This window comes from Hyperolius riggenbachi, chromosome 1 (genome assembly GCF_040937935.1).
Source record: "Hyperolius riggenbachi isolate aHypRig1 chromosome 1, aHypRig1.pri, whole genome shotgun sequence".
Classification (NCBI taxonomy): domain Eukaryota; kingdom Metazoa; phylum Chordata; class Amphibia; order Anura; family Hyperoliidae; genus Hyperolius; species Hyperolius riggenbachi.
This window is the reverse complement of record NC_090646.1, coordinates 405,108,891-405,130,670: the sequence shown is the minus strand read 5'-3', so window position 1 is coordinate 405,130,670 and position 21,780 is coordinate 405,108,891. Positions and strand designations below refer to the sequence as shown.

Genomic DNA, 21,780 nt, shown 5'->3' with positions numbered 1-21,780 from the left:
CTATTCCCCCTCCAGGCGGCCGTGGATGGTGGGGAATGAAATAATTCGGCTTCCAGCACTTGCTGGAAGCCAAATTATTGTCTTTTAAAAGTAACTTCGCTCCATCTTCTGACAGCGCCGAAGTTACTCCCTGTGCGCCAAAGTCTCCTGCGCTGGATTCACTGTGTTTGTGTAATTGTATCCTTTACATTTATGGAATACATTTTGGCAATGTCTGCAAACGTAACTGATTACTATAGACCTTATTTAAAGTATTATGAATTTTGTAATTGTGATCTCAATGTATCATATATATACTGAACTTTTTCAGGAGCCTTTTCTTTGTTTTTATTTATTTTAGTCAGAGACCTATAATGATGATGTTCAGTCTTACTGGGAAACAGTGTCAAGTGAAATTCCTGCATTGGATTTGAAGACAAAGCCTTTGATCCCAGAAATGTGCTTCATATACAGTGAAGACAACACTGAATACTCTCCACCAAATAGTGTTGTTGATGATGATGGTAGAAGTCAGCTTATCACCTGTGTGAAATGTTGCGTCCGGGTTCATGCGAGTAAGTAGATAACTCTGTGTAAGCATCTATTTCTGTCCATGCAAAAATTATATAAAAATACAAACACATTGTACAGTAAACTGTTTTGGACTAGTCTATCTCCTCATGGGGATCGGTATTTCTTTAATGTATTCAAAAACACTCCCTGCATAGGATCTAGTCTTCACTTGGAGGCTATTTTGACATTTGAACTGTGCTACTGCTGTCTAGGAAGGCATGCATGCACCGAGAAATTTGGGCGGAGGTTGCAGCCAAAAAATGGCTCACCTTGGTGTGGTCCTGGCCCCATGGTGCCCTTTTTACCGGACTCGCTAGGAAGTAAAGGATGCCTTGAGAATACCCCATGAATAAGCCCAAAACCAAACTTTCAGATTTTTGTTAGTTATTATGAGTGACAGTTACTTAGTCAAAAAAGTTATTAATAATGCATTTTCCTCTGGGGCAAATGTGCATCTCATATGTACTGTATGTATACATGTGAATTTCAACTTTTAAAATATTTTGCTACACTGATCTTTTAGATACAGAGCAGAATGATAGTGCCTTCATTGAGTCTAGTGGGTGGAGGGAGGAGGAATTTTTGCTGAGGATCTATTTTACCAATAAGCAGGATTTATGGTATTCCTGTGTCAATGAAGAAATAAAGCCGGCACCATCCAAAGCTCTTTTAGGAATTTATTCACAGACTTTCATAATAAACCAGCAATGTTTCAGAGCGAAACACAGCCTCCTTTGTCAAGCTATGACTGCCTGACAAAGGAGCATGTGTTTCGCTCCGAAACGTTGCTGGTTTATTATGAACGTCTGTGAATAAATTCCTAAAAGCTTTGGATGGTGCTGGCTTTATTTCTTCATTGATTGCTCCTCGAGGGGTGATCAAGCAAGCTTTGGCACATCTGCTTTCTCACCTGTCTTGGAGTATGCATTTCTGAATCTACTATGTGGTATTCCTGTGTCTAACTGTCTCATTTATCGACTTAATGGTTTAGAGTGGAGTTAAGCAGAGATTGGCTGCAGATCCTGAATAATGTAGGAAGACATTTCAGAACTAGTCCAGGATTTTTCTTCCTCCTCAACTTCATGAAGAGCAAATCCTTTGTCTAGACCTACAGTGATGCAGAGTAGATTTTGCATCATTTTTTATGTGTCCAGTTTTTGTACATTGACCATTTGAACCCCTTCAGTTAAATCCTAAATACAGTAGTGCTTGAAATATGGAGGTCCAGCCAAAGGGCATCATCTGATATCTGCAGGGAATAACTTCAATAACTGTGGCAGAAGCAGGCAGGGTTGACAAGCCAAGGTATAATTTATCTATCCAGAGATTATTTATCTTTAGACCCTCAGCACTCCTACATTAACCAGGTATAATTCTCTTTTCTAAATAGTAAGGTTTTAGGGCCTCCCAGGACTTGTGGACCTTGGGCTACAGCCCTGGCTATTCCTATTATAATCTACCACTGGTTATTGCAAGCAATATTAGTTTTGTTTTGTGCTAGTCAAGCCGGTAGTATTGTAGGTACAGTAAGTTGTTCTTGGCCTAGGGATAGCAGATAAGTATATATGCCCTCGCGCCTCTCTAAATACATGCACATTCTGCTTCCTTGTTACAGGAATATTCCTACAGGGCAAATTGTAATGTACAGTATTTCTTATGCATTAATAATCTGAACAATCAATAATGGTGTTATAAAACAAGGAATAAGGAATACACACATACATGTAGCTGGGAAATGTCTGTTTACTGTATCTTCATTCCAAATATAAATGATAGAGTTCTCCTTTCCATATTTTTTTGAATAACCTAACCTGGTATAACTGGGTTTGTATGCAGTATAATATCAGTCAACATATACATTATAGTTGTCATTATTTCCTTCTAGTGTACTATCTCATGGGGGAAACCTTTAAGAGGCTAAACACTTGATATTTGTCTGAAATGTCAAGGACACTCTATCTTAGTTATTTTCCCTTTAAGCCTGTCGTGTTCTTGCTCCATAGACCGCTGAGTTTCTTGAAGATTCAGAGACCAAAATGGGCAGAATTCATTAATTAACTGAGTTCTCTCATTACAGGTTGTTATGGTGTTCCTTCCCATGAAATTCATGATGGATGGATGTGTTCTCGATGTAGAATTGGAGTTTGGACAGCAGTAAGTTGCATCATTTATTTTTAGACTCCAAGCATGACAGAGTAGCATGAAAGAAGCAATATTCAACAGCCAGGAACTGACTACAAGCTTGCTATTATTAAAAAAGAGAATCTCCCCAGCAACTACCAAATCGCTATGCAAATCTGTACCATTTATCACCTAATAAGCTGCAGCAATGTAATTTGGACATTTCGATGAAAAAAATAAACACATATGTATGTCATCTGGTATTGCAGCATATCCGATGGTTTTCATGAACGCATTCACATTTGTATAAAGGGAGAATGTTATGCTCTGAATTTCTACTTAAACTTGCCTTTTTGTATAAATGAATGCTGCTGAATGTGTTGCCCTACATTTGATATAGAGCTATGAAGAGGACAAAGTCCTTTGACTTGAATTCTTGGAAGCACGTGTCAGCACCCTTTGTTGTGTTAAAAAGTATAATTCAACAGGGTTGAGAAATGAGTTTAAAATCTTTACTGCATGACAATCTTAAAGTGAAACAACATTTGCTAAGAGGGATAAAAAGCTGTGCCCTGGGTTCAAACAACATTTGCTAAGAGGGATAAAAAGCTGTGCCCTGGGTTCAAATTGGTTCAGAGTCATTTTGGTAAACATTTTTGTTCTTGCTTTGCTAAACTGGTTTTATGTGCACCAAAATGCCTAATATATGTTTCAAAAGCTTGCAGTGCACCTAAATATCCAAAAAGATTGAGGAATGAGTGTTTTTATAAAGAGTCAAAAGGAAAAATTAATTGTTGTTGATAAAAGCATTGATGAGTCCATTGTTTATGTGACAACACTCCCCACAACACACACACACACACACACACACACACCTACACCTACCGCTCCATCTACCCTACATTAATTAAACCATCTTTAGTATGAATATGTTTGATATTTCTTTGCATAGTTGAGGGGGAACTACAGTCTTCCTGACCTTTTTTGGAGTTGCAGAGTTCAGCCTAGAGAGGAGTGGATTAAGAAGTTAGCTGGTGTCATGTTAGTGATGTACTAAGGATGTGCTCATTCATCCCTCTAAGGCCCAATTACTACCTACAGCAAAGTGCAGTATAATGGATGTCTAATTTCAATTGGTAGAGTCTCTTTCCTGTAGTCAATACCCTCTTGCATCTAGAAAGCCAATGACTAGACAGTGCTATGATGATATATGGGATATGGCGGGATCAGAGTATATTGTAGCTGGCATCTCAAGACTTATGTTTCCAAACAGAGGGGATTGTTGCTGCTCTACCATGTCTGTAGCAACGCTGCTATGGCTTACTGTAGTTTTATGTAGTAATACACAATCTAGGACAAAGAGAGAAAAATTCACCCCACCCATTTCCATTCATGGAACCATGTAATTGAGTAGCAGATAATGGTTTTACAGATGGGTATAATCGACTGCAGTTCAAGGAAAGGGTTGGAACAATGTTTGGCTAAAAAAAAGTCTTAAGGTGGCCACACACCATACAATTAAAAGATCCAATTTTACACCAATTCTATAAACACCATCAGTTGTCCTGAAAAATCAAAAGCTTTTTTTTTCACTAGTTCGACAAATCTAATCGAATTTGCCGTTTTTATTCAAAAAAAGGAGGTTGGGAGTATGTTTTTGTTTTGGGTTTTTTTTTTTTTTTTGCTCAATTTTTATGAAAATTGAATGGTATGTGGTAAATTGTCAGTTACTTGATGTACTGATGCAATACATTTTTTGTTTTAAATTTTTACATTATTTTATTCATAATTGGGGAAACATATGTATGCGGTACATTGGTCAGATTTTTAAAATATTACAATCGGTTAGAAAAATTGATTGCAATTCTCAAACTGAAAAGATATTCAAAAAATTGTATGGTGTATGGCCACCTTTATTGTTTGAAAAAGAAATTGGTTAACACCCCTCTTTACCTAGCAAGGAGAGAAAAATAACCCGCCCCCACCCATTTCCATTCATGGAGCCATGTAAACAAGTAGCGGATAATGGTGTTACAGATGGATATACGCAACTGCAGTTCAAGGAAAGAGTTGGTACAATGATAAGTTTGACAAAAAATGTCTTATTGTATCAACAAGAAAATGGTTAACACCCCTCCTTTACCGAGCATTTTTACATTTTGGTGGGGACTTTATTAACATTTCAACAAGCAGCTTTTGGCAATTAACCTATCCTATGCATTTGTATATTATTTCTATACACTGTAAGCTGCACCCCCAAACATGTCTCATATGACATCTTTTAGAACTTTGAATTTTCTATACTATGCACATTAATTGTGCAAAAATCACTCCTCTTTAAGCCATAATCCTTCATGAATAATGTATTTAAGCATTCGGACCCCGATTTCCTAGGCTGATAAGACATGATCCAAGAAGTTTAACCTCTGTGCAACTCAAAGCATATGAAAGAAAAGCCATAAGGGCAGGAAATATTTTCTATACTATTTGTTGAAGATATTTACGAAGCGGATCTTTCAAAACTGGGTAAGATCTCCTTTCTTACATGTGTAGATCATGACCTCTTGTACAGGTCTAGGAAGCAAATGCTTATTTGCCAAGCTTTCATATTGCCCTTGGAAGTATTACTGTATTTTTCGGACTATAAGACGCACTTTTTCTCCCCCAACATCTTATAGTCGCTGCCTGAGTTACATTTGCTGTTCTCCGTGCAGAGACAGCATTACAATAAGAGGCATCCCACTTCAGTTTAGATGTGCATGTTTTGTTATACTGCCTCTGCTTGCCCTGAATCTGCTCTGAATCCTGTCTATTAGTCTTTCTAAACAATCTGTTTAATTGCCACAGCTTAGAAGAACTTCTAGAAACTTTACACATGCCAGGCTTTGTGATCACTTCCAGCAAATACACATCTGAAAAACAGGAACCCAAGAGGTTAAACACAGCCTAGGGTATACAGGGGAAGCCTTGTTTGTTTTGATCGCTCTGCTGCTGCAACCTGGGGGGAGATTTCACTGCTTCTGCTTGTGAGTCGCACAGTCCCACACAGACTTCGCTGTCTTTTCATCTCTTCAAAGCAGGCGGTATTCTTCCGTGTCTTACCGAGTGTTCTTATCTTTATGAATTGACATTTACTGACATGTGTTGAGGCAATTACAGCACAAGTCGGTAATTTACCTCGCTGCTTGGTAATTTCAGTTTTCCATGCGGTGACAGCCTTTATGAATTGACACTTTCCTAAGTGCTCGGAAAAGTCAGCTGTTTTCTGCATTACCGTATGCGGTAATGCTTTCTGAATCGACCCCTTTGTGTTGCAATTTACGATTTCTCAGGTTGGCGCCAGCTGTATAAGCTTTTGGACAAAAGTGTCTAGGCTTCTTCTATGACTATTAATTGTCCCTAAAACTCTGAATGTGCTGTGTTTTACCTGCTGTGTGGCATACTTCATTATTCTTTGCATTCTGTCTCCTTTTTACGATCCACAGAGACAGTGTTATATAAGCATTTTATGTTGTTTGTGTTTTGCACATTATGTTTGATGAAGAGGTTCTGAGTTTTGAAAGTATGCCAAAAATGTTGCTGCGTTAGCCATTAAAGGTATTGCATTCTGGATATGTTATTTTGATGAAAGTATGCGTCTATATTCCCACCTAGTAGTTTTATGGATCATTTATCCTAACATGCAAGAACTGTAACCTTGAAGCCACTTCCAAGTGCCTCATGCACTGCAGAGCTAATTAATGTAATTGATATTAATTGTTGAGCCTTGTATTTATCACTCTAATTTGCAGTAATAGTCTCTTTTTTTTAGCTCCAAAGGTTGGCATCTTGAATATTTTTTTCTTCCTATATACAATTTAATACAAGTTTAGTATTATGTTACCTTTTCATCTGTTTCTTTAAATGATAGTGTCATCTCTTTTCCTATCAAAGCTTTTGAAATATGGTTATGCTGCTATTTCTCATCCTTCAGCTAATGGTGCAAGTTACGGCTTGATCTTAGCTCTTTTATTATTCTGAGAACAGACTATGCAGCAGCTGTAGAGCGCAATGGGTATCCAGCATGTGCCTGAAATATGGTAGCAGATGATCATAAGTTGTATATCAGAGCAGTCACTTATGGATCTACTCAAGGTCAGGCAACCATATTTCTATTTCTGCACGGCCCAAAGTGTCAGCACTTAACATGTACCCACACTGCATTTCTGCTTACTATTTTCTGACATGCCAAAGATGAAAAGTAGATTAAAGAAGCTCTTCTTAGTAGGTGTCCCTGTTTAGAAGCCATTTCGAGATCAGGGCAAAATGATATATTAGCAGAACTTTAAAAAAGGAGCTTATGATGGAAAAAGGTGTAAAATTATCAATGCATGTAAAGAGCAAGTTATGGGTAGTTTATATTGCATTTACACTAATTGTAACTGTAAAGTCATAAATGCTTGGAAAGAGGAGCCGAAGTAAAAAAAAAATCCTTTTTGAGTTCCATACCAGTACTCCATACCATAAGCATACTTTTTGTTGTTGTTGTTTTTAAACTCTTTTTATTGAAGAATGCTTTCAAAAGTAACAATAACCACTTTTTACAAGAGTAATAATGCAGAGAATTACAGTATATTCACAATTTGGTAAAGTACAGAATGTACAATACATTGAATAAAGATCAGGAGAATTATCTCTGGGTTGGAAGAGTTCTCATTTAGCAATCTGTGTTAGACAAGAATACTTAAAGAATACTGACATCATAATAGCATTCCCAATAAAACAAAATAAACCGTCAACAGTAAAAAGTAAAAAATATAAACCTACCATCTACAACAAATAAAAGTGATATGTTGCACAATGTATCCGACCTCTGCTTATAATAGGTAAACACTGAACCATTAGCTCCTCATACCTTTAAAATTATTTCGAGTAATCTATCCTAAAGATGACGGTTTATAGTGCTCAAACAGTGAAGCCATAGAGGGGGGGACAGTATGAGAATAGGTTAGAGTTATTGTACATCGATGGTGATGGGACTGTCTAGCCAGATGGACCAAGTAAGAAGGAACTTGTGCGTACATCCTCTGTTTTTATAGGTGATCTGTTCTAATGACAAATTAGTATTAATAAGGTTCTTCCATCTGTTCAATGAGGGAATTGTGGGATTCATCCAGTTTAGCACAATAGATTTACTTGCATAGTAACATGCTTTCCTAATCAAGCATCTGTGGTACTTAGACCACATTTCTTCGTCTAAAATTCCCTATAGAGCTATTTCAGGTATAGGGTCTATCTGGAGTTCCATAACTTGGGAGAGTGTAGTAAAAACTTCCGACCAGAATCCTCTCAAGCGAGGGGAACCCCAAATCGTGTGAAAATAATCTGCAGCATAAAGTTTGCACCTAGGGCAACTATCAGATTGGGTGTTACGCATTTTAGTCATACGTTTAGGAGAAAGATATGCTTGGTGTAGCAAAAAAGTTTGTATAAGTCTATCATTTGCTGCGATAGAAACTTGTGCAGGAAGTTCCCACACACCCTCCCAATCTTCATTAGTGAGCCCAGGAATCACCCTGCTCCACCTGTCGTAGGCCAGATCATTCCCAATTTTGGCATTCATTGCGTATGAATATAGTGTGGAAATAAGACCAGCAGGTCCTTGTGTTTTAAAAATCCCAATCAGAGGAAAAGCAGATATCTTTGGTGGTATTCCAGAAAATTGAGCTAGCAGTGCATGTCTCAGTTGTAAGTATTTATAGAAACCTTGCCTAGGAATATTAAATTGGTTTTGTAGTTGTTCAAATGATTTAAAGATCCCATTGCTGTATAATTGTTGGATGTGTTGCACCCCGTGGGTAGTCCACCAATTGGCTTCTTGGGAACCCATAAGTTCTTGAAAGGCAGGATTGTGCCAAAGTGGGGATTCAGGGATAACATCTGAGTATTTAATAACCTTTTTCAATTGAGTCCATACCCTATGACAAAGCTTGTGTACCAGGAGTACCCCCAGAAGTCCTGGTGAGCGTGCCTCTAGATAGCCAAGCATGGGACAAAGACCCAGAGACCTAGCAATGTGCCTTTCAGATTTAAGCATGGGGTCTTCACAAAACCAGGACTTTATATATTTCAATTGGCCTGATAGATAATAAAGTTGAAAGTCAGTCAACGCGAGCCCCCCACTATCTTTTGGTTTCTGGAGGGTATACAATTTAAGCTTGGGTCTGGAGTTTCCCCATATAAATGGTGACATTAAAGAGTTCAATTCCCGAAAAAATTTAGTGGGAACTGGGACTGCAACATGTTCCAGAACATATAAAATTTTTGGGAGAAGAATTATCTTGATTAAATTTATGCGACCTGCAACTGAGAGTGGTAATTTGGCCCATAATTTAAATTTGTGCTTTATGAGATCTAATAGTGGATATAGATTCTTTTGTAGGATACAGTCAGGGTCTTTGGTAATAATTATTCCTAAATATTTGAACTCCTCTACCAAAGGTCCAGGGCATCCCAGGCTCGCAATATCAGGCGGATGGCTCCCAAAGGCAGCTATCACTGATTTGTCCCAATTAATTTTTAACCCTGAGTACTTCCCAAATTCCTCAAGAATCGAAATAGCCCTTGGCAAGGACAAAGACAACTTTTCGTCCACGTATAATCCTATACGCTCTTCAATATCTCCGATTCATATTCCCCCATACAAAGGATCCTTCCATATGACCATGGCAAGTGGCTCTATAGCTAACGCAAAGAGCATTGGTGATAAGGGACACCCTTGTCGCGTGCATCTGGCCAGAGGGATGAATGCTGTTAGTTGGTTGTTGAGTCTGATATTGGCTACCGGAGATCTGTATATCATCTTTACCCATTTTATAAAGCCATTTGTGCAATTACCTGCACCCTTCTGAGATTGATGGACGAGACCGTCCAGGCATAAATCCCGTCTGATCCTCATCTATAATATGTAAAATTACTTTTTTTAGTCTCTTTGCCAATACTTTAGTTAATAATTTATAGTCAGAATTGAGTAAAGAGATTGGCCTATATGAGGCACAGTCTTCCGGGTTCTTATCTGGTTTTAAAAGGACAATAATAGTTGCTTCATTCATAGAATCTGGCAGAGAATCTATGCGTATACTATTGAGAAGAGTGTCATTCAAAATTGGCAAAATTATTTCTGAGTATTTCTTATGCATCTCAACCGGAATTCCATCCGGCCCCAGAGATTTCTGGTTAGGTGTATCCGATAGAGCGATTTAAAGTTTCTCTAGATTAATGGGGCTATTAAGTTGCTTAAAGGGATACTGTAGGGGGGTCGGGGGAAAATGAGTTGAACTTACCCGGGGCTTCTAATGGTCCCCCGCAGGCATCCTGTGCCCGCGCAGCCGCTCACTGATGCTCCGGCCCCGCCTCCAGTTCACTTCTGTAATTTCTGACTTTAAAGTCAGAAAACCCCTGCGCCTGCGTTGTCGGGTCCTCGCTTCCCCTGATGTCACCAGGAGCGTACTGCGGAGGCACAGACCATACTGGGCTTGTGCTATACACTCCTGGTGACATCAGCGGGAACGAGGACACGGCAAAGCAGGCGCAGGGGTTTTCTGACTTTAAAGTCAGAAATTCCAGAAGTGAGCCAGAGGTGGGGCCGGAGCATCGGTGAGTGGTTGCGTGGGCACAGGATGTCTGCGGGGGACCATTACAAGCCACGGGTAAGTTCAACTAATTTTCCCCCGACCCCCCCCCCCCCCCCCCCCACATTATTCCTTTAACCATGTCTTGTTGCAGTACGGGGAATTCTATTCTGTCTAGATAGTCCTCAATCTCAGAAGAGGATGCATTTAAGGTGGATGAGTACAAATTTGAGTAGAATTTTTGGAAGCACTCATTAATACCATTAATATTGGTAATGTCATTACCTGCCTCGTCTTTAATGCATAATACATTTGTTCCGCCCCTGTCCTGTCTAACCATATGCGCCAATAAGCTACTAGACTGGTTACCCGTTTTGAAATATTGTTGCTTAGTAAAAAATAGTCTCCGTTTTGCTTTTTCAGATATATGGATTTTATACAGCCTTTGCATTTTAAGCCATTCCGTTTTATGTGCGTCTGATGGTGTTTGTGAATATTTTAATTCAGCTTGTTCAAGACTCTGAGCTAATTCTAGTTCAATCCTGTGAGAGTCCCTTTTAATATAAGAGATAGTGTATTTCACACACCCTCTAAGATACGATTTGAAAGAATCCTATAATAACAGCTTGTTTTCAGTGGAGCTATTAGCATTGATATATTGTATTAGCTGATCAGGAATCCTGTCTTGTTTTCCAAACAAAGTTAGCCAGAATGGGTGAATTGAGTTACTAGGTTTAGTATGGAGGCCCCCACATGATATTTCACAGTACACCGGTGAATGATCAGACACCCCTCTTGTTTTGAATTCTACCTTCTGTAAAATAACAGCAAGTTTTGGGCAGCCCAATATGTGGTCGATCCTAGAAAGCGAGTTATTATGAGAGGCACAGCAGGTATATGCCCTAAGTGTTGGGTTTTTTAATCTCCACAAATCTAGCCCTCCTGAACCTTTTAAAAAGGACTGTAGATTAGATTCTCCTCCCCCTGCACCAGTATAGGGAAGTCTGTCCATACTCGGGTCCAAAGTCATATTAAGGTCCCCAATACATATAGTGTTAGCCATGGGATAGTTTGTAGAGAAGGTTAAGGCCGCTGCAAGAACCCCTAGCATTGTCCCTGGTGGATTATAAATACATAGTATATTGAACGGTACCTCATTCATTGCAGCATGGATAAATATAAATCTGCCCTCGCTGTCAGCTGTCGCTCAAAACACTTCCCGTCTTACCCTTTTATGCACTAAGACCGTTACACCTGTCGAAAAGGATGTATGACAGGAGTGTTTAGCCCATTGGACCCATGATTTTGTAAGCCTATTGCACGTATCTTTAGTGAAGTGCGTCTCTTGTAGTACAACTATATGTGGACTGAATTTTTTTATTTGCGAAATTACCATGCTGCGCTTCTGGACTGTCCCTAATCCCCTCACATTCAATGATAGAATTCTAATTGTTCCTGCCATGGTGAGACCATCTAGCATTTTGATTTTTTACATAGGTAAATATCCTAAACCAGTAAAAGAGCTGTACATTTATCAGGTCACATTGTGCAAACAACATTTTCTTAACAACATATGACTTCCTCAACATGAGGGAAACCAATAAAAACAATAATCGTGCAGGTGCCTGCAAGTAAGATTAAGGGGGAATTACCTATAGATAAATATCTTAGGTAATATCACTTCCGTGTAGCTTACATTCAGAAAAACACGTGTATAACTTCGGCCATTGCCTATCACATATATAAAGATTATCTTTAGATCTGAGCAATATCTAGATCATTCAAACATACTGTGAGAAGGGAACAGGATCGTTCAGGATTTCCAGTCAAAAACGGGGGAAAAGGTTACCCGTCTCTTCAAACAATAGGTCATACCGTATTCCGGGGAATATTAATAAAAGTTAATCCAAGTTATGCAGAGGGCCTTTAGTAACCAGCCAGTCTGTCGCTTCTTGTGTAGTTGAGAAGAATAGCACTTCTGAGTCATCCACTACTCTTAAACGCGCAGGATAAGCCATAGAGTATTTATTATTTTTTGCTTTTAGTTGTTTCTTCACTGCAATAAAGGATGCGCGTAGTTTCTGCAACTCTACAGAAAAGTCAGAAAAAATACTCAGCGATTTGTTCTCAAACGTGATTGTTTGTTTTTCTCTGGCTAGCTGAAGGATTTTATCACGGTCCTTGCAATTAAGTAGTCTGGCGAGGAATGGACGAGGGAGAGCCCCTGGAGGAGGGGGGGGGGGGGGGTTGCAGGCACACGGTGGGCTCTTTCAACTGCATATGCCTGGGAGAACTGCTCTCTGCCAAATTATTTAATCAGCCACTCTTCTATGAAACTGGAAGGATCCTTTCCCTCCGCCCTTTCTGGCAGCTTGACAATTCGAATATTATTACTGCGGGATCTATTTTCTAAATCGTCAGCTTTTTGCCACCAGAAGTCAACCGTTTTTATAAGGGCTTTTTGTTTACTGGAGAGAGGATTCACCTTGTCTTCAAGATCTGAGATCCTTTGTTCAGATTCACCAACTCTAGCACGAATGTTTTGTATATCATTGTGTATCAGTGACATGTCCACTTTCACCTCCTCTATCTTTCCCACTAAGTCGGTTTTCAGCAGTGTAATTGCACTTAAGAGCTGTTCTGCCACCTTTTTTAACGTAGGCTCAGGATTCTCTTCCGATTCCCCCCTCCATTTCCCCCTGTACAGTATCCCTCACCTCCACGCCTTCAGTGTCCATGCCCCACTCTGCCTCCGCCATCTTGGGCCTAGGAGTCTGCGCTGGCACTTCAGGCTCTAGTTCCGTGTCCTGCCGTTTTGGCTGGCTCTTATCACCCCGCTCTATTTCCCTTTGGCTGCCCGGTCTTACTGGGTCTAGGAGGAAGAGGTGTCTCACCCTCTGGAAGAGTAGGGCTGTCCTCTGGAAGAGTAGGGCTGTCCTCTGTGGATTCGGAACGAGACGCTGCGCCCTTCACAATCCTGCGAGCGCCATCTTGATTTTCCACCCGGGCGAACTCTTTTAGTTTTTCAGCCGCAGTCTGCCTCGTGTTCATGCTGGCGGGGTTTGTAGGCATCAGGACAGCCTCTGGAGTCCGGTATGTATGTTTAAAATTGCTCAAAGTCACTGCAGGATTCTGTGTGATAAGTTCTCAAGCCGGAGTTCCTTCACATGCGTGCGTCCCCGTCGGCTTCCGGCTCCGCCCCCCTATAAGCATACTTTTTAAGTTCTTAATATTAGAAAAATGTTATTCAGATAACTCATTATTCTTTATCAATGGAGCTGCAATAAGTGGGCATACTTTTATATAAAGTATTGCAATTGTCACTTGAATTGTTTGATTCTCTAATCAAGTATTTTCATTTCAATGTATTTCACTTTACAAGTAATAAAACTGGTGTCAAAATGCATGTCGGACAAAACTGAAGCACTTTTCTTTTCTGGGGATTTTATAATCTGTTCATTGTTGTCACTTTTTTAACTGATGTTTTGTGAAAGCCATTACAAAATCATTTGTGTACAAGTGGAAATAGCTTTATGATTTATATATTTCCTCGTGCTTTTTAATGCACAGAATGAGGTGTGTTGTTTAATTTTATTTTTTTCAGGAAAACTTGTGTTTAGTAAAGATTTTATATTTTTTTTTTTTTTGCTTTCAGGAATGCTGCCTATGTAACTTGAGAGGAGGTGCACTAAAACAAGCAACGGATGATAAGTAAGTAGCAAGGCAACAACATTTTTATGTCGTCTTTCTAGGCAAGCATTACATAGTTCTTTGGTTTCTACAGGGAGTGCAGCATTATTAGGCAAATTAGTATTTTGACCACATCATCCTCTTTATGCATGTTGTCTTACTCCAAGCTGTATAGTCTCAAAAGCCTACTACCAATTAAGCATATTAGGTGATGTGCATCTCTGTAAGGAGAAGGGGTGTGGTCTAATGACATCAACACCCTATATCAGGTGTGCATAATTATTAGGCAACTTCCTTTCCTTTGGCAAAATGGGTCAAAAGAAGGACTTGACAGGCTCAGAAAAGTCAAAAATAGTGAGCTATCTTGCAGAGGGATGCAGCACTCTTAAAATTGCAAAGCTTTTGAAGCGTGATCATCGAACAATCAAGCGTTTCATTCAAAATAGTCAACAGGGTCGCAAGAAGTGTGTGGAAAAACCAAGGCGCAAAATAACTGCCCATGAACTGAGAAAAGTCAAGCGTGCAGCTGCGAAGATGCCACTTGCCACCAGTTTGGCCATATTTCAGAGCTGCAACATCACTGGAGTGCCCAAAAGCACAAGGTGTGCAATACTCAGAGACATGGCCAAGGTAAGAAAGGCTGAAAGACGACCACCACTGAACAAGACACACAAGCTGAAACGTCAAGACTGGGCCAAGAAATATCTCAAGACTGATTTTTCTAAGGTTTTATGGACTGATGAAATGAGAGGGAGTCTTGATGGGCCAGATGGATGGGCCCATGGCTGGATTGGTAAAGGGCAGAGAGCTCCAGTCCGACTCAGACGCCAGCAAGGTGGAGGTGGAGTACTGGTTTAAGCTGGTATCATCAAAGATGAGCTTGTGGGGCCTTTTCGGGTTGAGGATGGAGTCAAGCTCAACTCCCAGTCCTACTGCCAGTTTCTGGAAGACACCTTCTTCAAGCAGTGGTACAGGAAGAAGTTTGCATCCTTCAAGAAAAACATGATTTTCATGCAGGACAATGCTCCATCACACGCGTCCAAGTACTCCACAGCGTGGCTGGCAAGAAAGGGTATAAAAGAAGAAAAACTAATGACATGGCCTCCTTGTTCACCAGATCTGAACCCCATTGAGAACCTGTGGTCCATCATAAAATGTGAGATTTACAATGAGGGAAAACTGTACACCTCTCTGAACAGTGTCTGGGAAGCTGTGGTTGCTGCTGCATGCAATGTTGATGGTGAACAGATCAAAACACTGACAGAATCCATGGATGGCAGGCTTTTGAGTGTCCTTGCAAAGAAAGGTGGCTATATTGGTCACTGATTTGTTTTTGTTTTGTTTTTGAATGTCAGAAATGTATATTTGTGAATGTTGAGATGTTATATTGGTTTCACTGGTAAAAATAAATAATTGAAATGGGTATATATTTGTTTTTTTGTTAAGTTGCCTAATAATTATGCACAGTAATAGTCAACTGCACACACATATATCCCCCTAAAACTAAAAACAAACTAAAAACTACTTTCAAAAATATTCAGCTTTGATATTAATGAGTTTTTTTGGGTTCATTGTAAACATGGTTGTTGTTCAATAATAAAATTATTCCTCAAAAATACAACTTGCCTAATAATTCTGCACTCCCTGTAGGTTCTTTCATAAACAGATAATCATACCTGGGAACTTGGCAAATCCCTTGACCTTGAGATCTTTTTGTTGAAAGATGGGGATATAGTAAGATTTTGAAGGATGCTTTGTCCAAAAGTTATATTTCTAACTGGTTAATTTTCTTACAAGAAAAAGTTAGTAATGACATAAGTTCCCATTAATGGATTAGCTGAGCTTACATAGATAGAATTTTCAGAATGCCTCCATCCATCAGTCACATACAAGGACACAGTAAACTGTCATTTAATAAAAAAAAAACTTGCATCCCAGAACTTTGAGACCCCTAGCCACCTTCAAGGAGAATCTTCTAAATTATCTTGATGGAAAAATAATAGTTTTATAGTTTATAATGCCTTATTATCTTTTACCCTTTTATACTGGATCATGTTTCTCCCTGGGTTACCGTATTTTTGGGACCATAAGACGCATTTTTTTCTCTCCCAAAAGTCGGGAGAAAAAGTAACTGCATCTTATGGTCCGAATATAGCATGGGTAGGGTCCGGAGTGTCCAGATTTTCAATAGACCACACTGGTTATTATGAGCACATAGTGCTGAGCCTGAATTGGCACTGGAGGAGGCTTTATTACCTAAATACATTAAACCTCAGAGGTCATTCAGCGCATCCTGTGCTATTAGGAAGAGCCAGTAATTTAAAATGCTTTCATTTGACTGGCCCGATGGTCTCTGAGGCAGGATGATGGCTCTGCCATTGGGCCAATCACTGTACAGTCACTGCACAGTGATTGGCCCAATGGCAGATGCATGGTCCCGCCTCCGAGACCATCGGGTCCAGTAAAATAAAAGCATTTTAAAATTAACAGCTTTTCCTCAAAGCGCGCTCCTAGCAGGTGTGCTGAATCGCCTGTCACAACCCAAACTTCCCACTGAGAGATGAGGCAGAGAAACATCCAAAGGCTGCAGGCAGAGCGCACAGGATTCATGGCAACGGGCTGAGTGATCCAGAACCGTCTCAGCTGAAGAGTGTCTGCTGCTTTGCAGGTAGACTGGATCAGAACGTCAGCCTCTCGTTCTCTCTCTCTCTCTGGCTGGACACAAGGATCAGAGGGCTGTTTCAAGCAGCCGAGGGCATCTGGTCACTCACCCCTGTCACGCTACTTGCCTCTGGTTTGTCTGGTCACGCTCCACTCCCCTCCGATGTATATACGGAAGCAGAATCGCTGTTCTGCTATTAGGAATCAGGGTCAGTGACGCCCCGTTCTTATGTATATACATCGGAGGGGAGTGGAGCGTGACCAGACATAAACCAGAGGCAAGTAGCGTGAAAGGGATGAGTGACCTGATGTCCTCGGCTGCTTCAAACAGCCCTCTGGTACTTGTGTCCAGCCAGAGAGAGAGAACGAGAGGCTGACTTTATGACTTTACCAATACTGGGCACTTTACTAGCTATACTGGGCACTTTACTAGCTATACTGGGCACTTTACTAGCTATACTCAGCACTATACTAGCTATACTGGGGCACTACCTACCCATACTGGGCACTATACTAGCTATACTGGGCACTATACTAGCTATACTGGGCACTATACTAGCTATACTGGGCACTATACTAGCTATACTGGGCACTATATACTAGCTATACTGGGCACTATACTAGCTATACTGGGGCACTATACTAGCTATACTGGGCACTATTCCAGCTATACTGGGCACTATACTAGCTATACTGTGCACTTTACTAGCTATACTGGGGCGCTACCTACCCATACTGGGCAGTATACTAGCTATACTGGGGCACTACCTACCCATACTGGGCACTATACTAGCTATACTGGGACACACTGGGGGGATCACGTGGCCTGCACCAATCCAGCATTTCCTACCCCCGGTTTATATGGGGGTCAATCATTTATTCCTAGTTTTTCAAGTAAAAGTTGGGGGGTCGGCTTATATGCGAGTCGGCTTATATGCGAGTATATACGGTATTTAGAAATTGGTTAAGATATTTAATACCTAGTTGACTCCAATGGTTTAGAGATAGGTGAAGGGTTAGCAGAGACAGGGACCCATATGCAATTACCAACATTGAGCCTGATCCAATTCATCTTTTCTCCTAAGTTTTCCCCTAGGTGATAATTTCACAACTTGTCATAAAATGCATTTAAGCCACCAGCAAGCAAGAAAATAATCAAAATAAATTTGTACATTTTCACCAACTTGGGTGTACGTTTTCAGTTGTAAAATGCTGAAAAGCTAGTTTAACCTCCTTGCCGGTTCAATTCCTCCGGCAAGGAGGCAGCGCAGGAGGTTTTTTTTTTGTTTTTTTTAAATCATGTAGCGAGCCTAGGGCTCGCTACATGATAGCCGCTGAGCGGCGGCATCCCCCCACCCACTCCGATCGCCTTCGGCGATCAGAGTAAGCAGGAAATCCCGTTCAGAACGGGATTTCCTGCAGGGCTTCCCCGGTCGCCATGGCGACCGGGCGGGATGACGTCACTGACTTCATGGACGTCGGGACGTCATAGGGAATCCCGATCCGCCCCTCAACGCTGCCTGGCACTGATTGGCCAGGCAGCGCAGGGGTCTGGGGCGGGGGGGTGCGACTCGGCGTGGCCGATCAGCGGCGAGCGGCGAAGATCGGAAGTTACAAGCAGCTAGCAAAGTGCTAGCTGCTTGTAACAAAAAAAATTATGCAAATCGGCCCAGCGGGGCCTGAGAAATCCTCCTGCGCAGGTTACCCCGAACTGAGTTCGGGATAACCGGCAAGGTGGTTAAAGAGAATAGGAAAATTATCACCAAGGAGATAACTCAGGTGAAAAGGTGAATTGCACATGGCCCCTTTTCTCCTAAGTTTTCATCTAGGTGATATTTTTAACCTTGCCAATAAAATGCCTTTTAAACCTCCAGCAAGCAAGGAAATAATCATTTTGTTAGTACATTTTCACCTACTTTTTGGCACTTTTTTAATTGTAAAGTGCTGAAAAATGATTTTAAGTAAAGATGAAAAATTATCTCCTAGGAAAAAACTCAGGAGAAAAAGTTAATTGCATATGGGCCAGGATGTTTAGAGGAAATCTGATAGGAGATGACAATTCAGAGTTGTTAGGGAGATATTTAGTAAAGTATCCCATGCTTCGAAAGTAGCTTGGATATTGGGATATGGAATTTCCTTGGTTTTTGTCAAGTAAGGAAGAGGCGAGGATTGATTTGAGGTGACAATCTAGGAGGGTTTGTTCCAGGTGGGCCCAGGGTTTTCCTGCAGAGTTATTCCACCAAAATTTGGCCATTTCTAGATCTGCGGCATAGTAGTAAATTTCTAGACTGGGGAAGCCCTTACCTCCTATTTGGCGTGGTAATGTAATGAATTTACCCGTCACTCTTGTTTTTTTTTTTTCAATCCCCAAACAAAATTAGTAATTATTTTGTTATTTTCAGTCAAGTATGACTTCTGAATTGGGATATATATGGTGTGGAATAGATATATATATATATTTTTTTTTGTAGGATAAACATGTTCGTTGCTGCTATCCTGCCGGATCATGACCGTGTAAATTTCTCGAGAGGTTGACATTCAGCTTTGAGTGTTGAGTAGGGGACCATAGTTAGATTGATGTTTCTAGACAGACTGATGCCCAGATAAGGGATATACAGTAGGTGCTAGACCAGGCATGGGCAAACTTGGCCCACCAGCTGTTACGGAACTACAAGTCCCACAATGTATTGCAGGAGTCTGACAGCCACAGTCATGACTCATAAAGGCAAATGCATTGTGGGACTTGTAGTTCCGTAACAGCTGGAGGGCTAAGTTTGCCCATGCCTGTGCTAGACCATGAATATGGGAATTGTTGTTTGATTAGTTTTTCTAGTTTTGTGTCAGTATGGGTTCTCATGATTAGATTCATGGGTATCTATACCGTAATTTTAAAAGGAAACTTTTAATCCTGCAAGTCACAGCTGGGAGAGAGGCTCCACCATTTTGCATTATTTTTAACAGTAATTTTTTAAAATACTGGTTTTTTTGAAAATCGAATCCTTCTTTACTAGACCCTTGAACATATTGATATTTTATACTTATGCACTCCCCTATTCTCACAATAACTCTCCTAATGCCTGACACTATCTTCCCCTCCTAATGCCTGAAACAAACCCTCCTGTCTAGGGTTATAGAAACATATTGGCTACTGACAGCTGAAGTACTAGCCATTTGGCTATCAATAGCAAACCAGCTCAGTGCCATAAGACCACAGTTTAGCATTGTAGCTTATTAGATGCCTGCTGAATCCAGCTCCCAATTCATCTAATCTCTGATTAGGGGGATCCGTTTTTGGAACAGTATCGGATCTAAAAGTAAACATGAACTACATTCTTCTGATTCCAATATGTAGGCCAGTTATCGGAAATTGAATTTGATAGCACTGTCATATTATTGATCCATTTGAGGGTAGTGTATGAAATAGCAAATGGTGGTTTCTAGTCTAATACCCGATTGAGTTCTTGCTCATTTACTCAAAACATGGCTATGATATGGCTGCTTATAAGTATAGTATTTTTTTCTTATATAATTGGTTTCCACAAAATACACAATTCTGAGACATGTTATGTCTGGCACTTATTGGAGCTAATGAAACTCCTTTGTCACTGTCTGTGGGAACCTTATCATACTCCAGCGTATTTCCTTCATTAGTCATAGAGGAACTCCTGATTACTTAATCTTCCTAGTTTTGTCAAAAAACCTCAAACTGCTTAGGAAATAATTAATGTTTTCTTAGTTTGTTCTATAATGAGCTGTCTACCCATGCAGTTTAAACAGGCTGTTGTGGCTCAGTCTAGCAAGAACTGATTTCCGGACTTGTGCACATTTTAAATTGTTTGTAATGCCATTCACATTGAAGAGAATCCAGAGGTTTCACCCTTCCAGTCCCATAGCATATTAAAAGATACAAAATTAATGTAGACACACATTAATGTACCATAGCAACACGCTTGGCATTTTAATAGGAATGTGTGTAAGAATATGTAGGAAGTTTGCATATCATGGAGACCAGTATCATTTTGATGTAGTTACTCTATTTAGAGCTTTGTTTTTTAGTTAGATATTACTGCTTAAACTACCATTAACTAAATTTGTTTAGAAATGTATAAGTTAACTAGATTCAGAGATTATATCAGTGTAGTGCTAATATATATTGATAAGCAGTGAATGCACCAAGTGCTGATGGACAAATACATTTAGGTCTCGGTGGATTCTAAAATTCCTGATTGTCACATATAATGCTTGTCCACAACATGGTGATGATTCACAAAAATGTATTTTCACTTAGATATGTTATTGGTGTACTCTGACAAAAAATAAAATCTTCTATGAACTCGCTATACTACTAACGGAATACCTTGGGGTGTCTTCTTTCTAAAATGGGGTCATTTGTGGGGTTCCTATTCTGCCCTGGCATTTTAGGGGCCCTAAACCGTGAGGAGTAGTCTTGAAACGAAATTTCTCAAAATGACCTGTGAAATCCTTAAGGTACTCATTGGACTTTGGGCCCTTTAGCGCAGTTAGGGTGCAAAAAAGTGCCACACATGTGGTATCGCCGTACTCGGGAGAAGTAGTACAATGTGTTTTGGGGTGTATTTTTACACATACCCATGCTGGGTGGGAGAAATACCTCTGTAAATGGACAATTGTGTGTAAAAAAAATCAAAAGATTGTCATTTACAGAGGTATTTCTCCCACCCAGCATGGGTATGTGTAAAAATACACCCCAAAACACATTGTACTACTTCTCCCGAGTACGGCGATACCACATGTGTGGCACTTTTTTGCACCCTAACTGCGCTAAAGGGCCCAGAGTCCAATGAGTACCTTTAGGATTTCACAGGTCATTTTGAGAAATTTCGTTTCAAGACTACTCCTCACGGTTTAGGGCCCCTAAAATGCCAGGGCATTGCTTGGGATGTACTGTTTGATGCCAAGGCGCCCGGTAAAGCGTAAGAGGGACTCGTCTACGCAGATGTGCTGTTCAGGGATATAAGCATCTGCAAATGTTGATGACAGGTGGTCTATGAGGGGCCGAATTTTGTGGAGCCGGTCATAAGCAGGGTGGCCCTTTTCATGACAGGCTTCGTCGTCGTTGAAATGCAGGAAGCGCAGGATGGACTCAAATCGTGTCCTGGACATGGCA

General features: G+C 40.4%; 1 protein-coding gene across 4 annotated transcripts in view; it reads left to right on the top strand.

The window, feature by feature from the left end:
- Positions 1 to 21,780, top strand: part of KDM4C (lysine demethylase 4C) — a 490,901-nt gene that overhangs the window by 350,615 nt on the left and 118,506 nt on the right. For all 4 annotated transcript variants that reach the window (XM_068235361.1, XM_068235390.1, XM_068235372.1 and 1 more), the window contains exons 14-16: positions 341 to 554; positions 2,630 to 2,706; positions 13,939 to 13,994. In XM_068235361.1, coding sequence (XP_068091462.1) covers positions 341 to 554; positions 2,630 to 2,706; positions 13,939 to 13,994 — 347 coding nt within the window. The remainder of the gene's footprint in view (positions 1 to 340; positions 555 to 2,629; positions 2,707 to 13,938; positions 13,995 to 21,780) is intronic.